General features: G+C 40.4%; 1 protein-coding gene across 1 annotated transcript; it reads left to right on the forward strand.

The window, feature by feature from the left end:
• Window positions 1-2,500: 2,500 nt before the first annotated feature.
• Window positions 2,501-4,877, forward strand: LOC307058369 (ATP-dependent RNA helicase DDX3Y-like; the record flags this gene model as incomplete). Its single annotated transcript, XM_079711831.1, has 2 exons — window positions 2,501-4,112; window positions 4,555-4,877. 2 exons carry the CDS (start codon window positions 2,501-2,503, stop codon window positions 4,875-4,877), a joined length of 1,935 nt encoding a protein of 644 aa, XP_079567957.1.
• Window positions 4,878-5,638: the final 761 nt, after the last annotated feature.

Genomic DNA, 5,638 nt, shown 5'->3' on the forward strand with positions numbered 1-5,638 from the left:
TACATCAGCATCAAAGAAATGATTTCCAGCTAGTTGTGCGTAAGTTGAAGTTTCCAACTGATTTTTGCAGTTCTATCTTGCAAATCAAGGTGGAGGAGCAAACAAACAAACAGAATTGTTGTAATACAGTGAATCAGAAAGCAAAAGGGAGCTTATATCTGGGGCTGTGTCCTAACCAATTGATTTGGGACTGACACTGATGAAGGACAACATTCTGTAGTAAAGAGTGATGCAGTAACTAGCTATTACTCAGATAGCAGTGTTTTTGTACTTTATCACTGTCTGTGAGCAATGACAAGGATTGAGGTGGCTTTCCAAAGTATGCCATAGCATTTGTAGCTATGCTTGGCCTTGACCAAGCCTTATTATGGGTTGGCTGTTTCATCCCTTCAGAGAGAACTAAAATATACCTGGACAATGTCCTGTGATTAATTTTGGTGAGAGACTTTCACATGAAAACAAAACAGAGTAAAATAAAGTAAAATAAAAATGACCCAATGTGTGAGATTATCAGAAGGAGCTGTGATGCATTTTGTTTTTCTTTCTTAAAAGGAGAGATTGACTCTCAGAATTTGGAGATGGTGACATAGACTGCCATGGGTTTGATTTGTGTACAAATTATTTTTTTAATCTGTTTTGGGATAAGAACTTTCTACAGGTAATTCAATAAAAGGTTAAAAGTAAAATGACAAAAAGCTGTTAAACCTCCTACTCTGGCAATGCTACATTAGAACCTTTTCCTCTTCATTATTCCTAAGTGTCTTTGCATTCAGCATTTTAGTTTCAGTGCTCTCTCCCCTTTTCTTGCTGTAATAATGTCTCTGCCCTCTTTCTTGGTTATTTGACATGTTCATTTCTCTTGGGAATGATGTTGCTTATTTCGCCTCAACAACTACGAATTTTACTCTTTCTACCATACTTTACGTTCCATATACTTTTGCTTTATATTTCAAGCAAGAAACCAATGGCTACTTAATGTACGTGCACTCTGTTTTTCATGTTGTATATATTTTAGATATTTCACATATGTGATTTAGTGAAAGGTGGAAGAGGCAATTTTTTCCGTTTTTAGTCTTCATGGTGAAACTGAGCACAAATACCGTTTCCTACAAATTATCATGAATTTGTTGACAAAAAATGAATTATAACTCTGTCTCCTGATTCTTAAGTCTGTGTATTTAAGCTAATGTGACTCACAGAATGCTGAGTGTGAAGTGAATAAACAGTAATATCTTTCGTGACTTACTGCCTGGGAAGATGGCACAAGATGTTACAGTGGTACATGGAGGTGCCATGGAGCCACACAAATGGAAGCTACCACTCTAAACAGATGTAACTTTCTTCACAAAAATAAGTTCTAAATCCCCATTCTGTCTTGTTAATGCTAGAAAAATGTTGCTTCTGGAGAGAGGATTTCACTGTTATAAGGGACAGATGCATTTGGAACCCTCAATCTACAGAAGCACAGAACTTTAGCACCATGCAACCTACGCAGGGTTAACAAGAACAGAAGGATGTAAGTTATCTGGTATAAGTTCCTTGAATTTCTTCTCCCCACTCGCTTCAAATATATTCTGGCTTGACTTGCTCAATTTTTTCCCCACCTAGGCTTTCCAAAGTGGGTTATGTTGGACAGTCAGTATTTGAGATTTTGTGATGGAGAATCAGGAAGAAAAGGGAAACTAGACAGACACTTCTGGAAGAAGTTTTTTTGTTGTTGTGGGGCAGGAGTGGGTTGGAGCACAATCCTTACATGAGAGCAGAAGTGGAAAAGGAAAATGGTGATAAAAAAGATGTTGATAGGATCCTCTTTCTTTTCCACTGTGTTTGATAAATATAAATAAAAGATTTGTTATTTTAGTTTGAAACCAATTTTGGTGGCATGACCCGTATTCTATAAGGATGACCGCAGTGTTCTCCTGCACTATGTGGGTCAAAGCATAAGCTTGTGTTATGTTCATGAAGGCATGGACAGTCAATACAAAGAAGACCTGGACCAAACTGCTGCATGGCTTGAACCATACTAGTTCATTATTTTCACCATCTCAGAGAGGAGAAACTTGAGGCCAGTATTGGTCAGTTAATGTCTGCCTACTATTGGTTACCTACTGTGTGCCAGAGACTGTGTTAGGCAATTAACATGACAGTTCTGGTAATCCTATCAATAACCGTGTAAGAAAACAGAAAACTGCCTCAAGAGCATGAAGTTCTAAAAAGGTAAAATGCAGAAGAAAAATGATCAATAAAAAAATTAGTCAATGTCAAAAGTAAAACTCTCCTTTGCTTTTACTCTTTTTTTAGGCATTGCCAGCAGAGTTAACTGTTTCATGTACTGAATGAAATATATCGTTTAATTCCACCTCTGTCTAGAAAATCCCCAGACCTATGCTTGTTTGAACTGTATAGGCAAAATATGATTCTAGGAGTTGGGTCTCTTTCGGCCTGGCCGGATACGCTAGACCTGCAGTAGGAGACCGGGAGTTCCCGCTTCTCTTCAGGCATGAGTCATGTGCCGGGAAATGAGCTCGGGCTAGATCAGCAGTTTTCTGGTCTAGACATGAACTCCCTTGATAATCAGAGTGGAGGAGGAAGTACAGCAAGCAAAGGGCGCTATATACCTCCTCACTTAAGGAACAGGGAAGCATCTAAAGGATTTTATGATAAGGACAGTTCAGGGTGGAGTTGTAGTAAAGACAAGGATGCCTACAGCAGTTTCGGGTCTAGAGATTCAAGAGGAAAGTCCAGTTACTTCAGTGATCGAGGAAGTGGATCAAGGGGAAGGTTTGATGATCGTGGACGGAATGACTATGATGGTATCGGCAGTCGTGGTGACAGAACTGGCTTTGGCAAATTTGAACGTAGTGGACACAGTCGTTGGTGTCACAAGTCAGATGAAGACGATTGGTCAAAACCACTTCCACCAAGTGAACGCTTGGAGCAGGAACTCTTTTCTGGAGGAAACACTGGGATTAACTTTGAGAAATATGCTGATATACCAGTAGAGGCAACTGGCAATAACTGTCCTCCACATATTGAAAGTTTCAGTGATGTTGAGATGGGAGAAATTATCATGGGTAACATTGAGCTTACTCGTTACACTCGTCCTACTCCAGTGCAAAAACATGCCATTCCTATTATTAAAGGAAAAAGAGACTTGATGGCTTGTGCCCAAACAGGGTCTGGAAAAACTGCAGCATTTCTTTTGCCCACCGTGAGTCAAATTTATACAGATGGTCCAGGTGAGGCTTTAAAGGCTGTGAAGGAAAATGGAAGGTATGGACGCCGTAAACAATATCCAGTCTCCTTGGTTTTAGCCCCAACAAGAGAATTGGCTATACAGATCTATGAGGAAGCCAGAAAATTTTCATACCGGTCTCGAGTTCGTCCTTGTGTGGTATATGGTGGTGCTGATATTGGTCAGCAGTTTCAAGACTTAGAACGTGGATGTCACTTGTTAGTCGCCACTCCAGGACGCCTGGTGGATATGATGGAAAGAGGAAAGATTGGGCTAGATTTCTGCAAATACTTAGTGTTGGATGAAGCTGATAGGATGCTGGATATGGGGTTTGAACCTCAAATACGTCGTATAGTTGAAGAAGATACTATGCCACCAAAGGGTGTCCGCCACACCATGATGTTTAGTGCTACTTTGCCTAAGGAAATTCAGATGCTTGCTCGTGATTTCTTGGATGAATATATATTTCTGGCCATAGGTAGAGTTGGCACTACCTCTGAGAACATCACACAGAAAGTAGTTTGGGTAGAAGAGTCAGATAAACGGTCATTTCTACTTGACCTCTTAAATGCAATAGGGAAGAATTCACTGACTTTAGTTTTTGTGGAGACCAAAAAGGGTGCTGATTCTCTGGAGGATTTCGTATACCATGAAGGATATGCTTGTACCAGTATCCATGGAGACCGATCACAGAGAGATAGAGAGGAAGCCCTTCACCAGTTCTGCTCAGGAAAAAGCCCGATTCTAGTGGCTACTTCTGTAGCAGCAAGAGGACTAGACATTTCAAATGTGAAACATGTTATCAATTTTAATTTGCCAAGTGATATTGAGGAGTATGTACATCGGATTGGCCGTACAGGATGTATAGGAAACCTTGGTCTGGCCACCTTATTTTTCTTTTTTTTCTTTTTTTTTTTTTTTTAAAGGTAATTCTTTTTCTTTTTTTTTTTTTGTTAAGAAGATGTTGGATTTATTATTAATTATAATTAATTATTAAGATTTATTAATTAATTAATTTTTGCTGTGTTGGGTCTTCGTTTCTGTGCGAGGGCTTTCTCTAGTTGTGGCAAGCGAGGGCCACTCTTCATCGCGGTGCGTGGGCCTCTCACTGTCGTGGCCTCTCTTGTTGCGGAGCACAGGTTCCAGACGCGCAGGCTCAGTAGTTGTGGCTCACAGGCCTAGTTGCTCCGCGGCATGTGGGATCCTCCCAGACCAGGGCTCGAACCCGTGTCCCCTGCATTGGCAGGTAGATTCTCAACCACTGCGCCACCAGGGAAGCCCCACCTTATTTTTCAATGAAAGAAATATAAATATCACAGAGGATTTGTTGGATCTTCTTGTTGAAGCTAAACAAGAAGTGCCATCTTGGTTAGAAAATATGGCTTATGAACACCACTATAAGGGTAGCAGTCGTGGGCATTCTAAGAGATTCAGTGGAGGATTTGGTGCCCGAGACTATCAACAAAGTAGTGGTTCTGGCAGTTCTACCTTTAGTAGTAGTCATGCAAGCAGCAGCTGCAGTGGTGGAGGTGGTCATGGCAGCAGCAGAGGATTTGGTGGAGGTGGCTATGGAGGCTTCTATAGTAGTGATGGATACGGAGGAAATTGCAGTTCTCAGGGGGTTGACTGGTGGGGCCACTGAATCCGCTTCACAGCAAAGTCACCCTTTTGAAAAAGCTAATATGGAAACCACATGTAACTTAGCCAGACTATACCGTGTAGCTTCAAGAACTAGCAGTACATTACCAGCTGTGATTCTCCTGAAAATTCAAGGGAGCTCAAAGCCAAAAGAAGAAAAAGGAACAGTCAACAACCCTATTAAGAAGTTGGTTTGAAAACTTAATTGCTATAGTTTGGACTAACTCCCCTCCTGCTTATTTCCATCCCAAACTGCATTTATAATTTTGTGACTGAGGATCATTTGTTTGTTAATGTACTGTGACTTTAACTTTAGGCAACTTATTATTTTGATGTCCTGTTGGCTCAGTAATGCTCGAGTTTTCAATTGTTTTGACAAAGTAAATCAACTGAACTTGAGCTAAAATCAAACCTTGGCGCACAGGTGTGATACAACTTAACAGGAATCATCAATTCATCTGTAGATATTATAAAGAAAAAATCTTGGATGGTATCCTGCATTAGGACTTTTTGATAACTTGCAGAGTGGGGAGGGAAACATCTTACAGCAGAATTAGTTTCTAATGTGGCAACCTGTACTAAGTTGAAGTTCTGACTTGCTCACTCTATCCTGGATAGGCACTTCTAATCTTTAAATAAGCTGTTCCAGTCATGATGAGGTGGCATCTATGAGTACATCCATACGTTTTTCAAAGCACTCTTCGAAGTTAATGCAAGTAAATACAGCAGTTCCTCTATTAATGTTTAGGTTATTCTAAGCTAGGC

This window comes from Hyperoodon ampullatus (genome assembly GCF_949752795.1).
Source record: "Hyperoodon ampullatus genome assembly, chromosome: 9".
NCBI lineage: Eukaryota > Metazoa > Chordata > Mammalia > Artiodactyla > Ziphiidae > Hyperoodon > Hyperoodon ampullatus.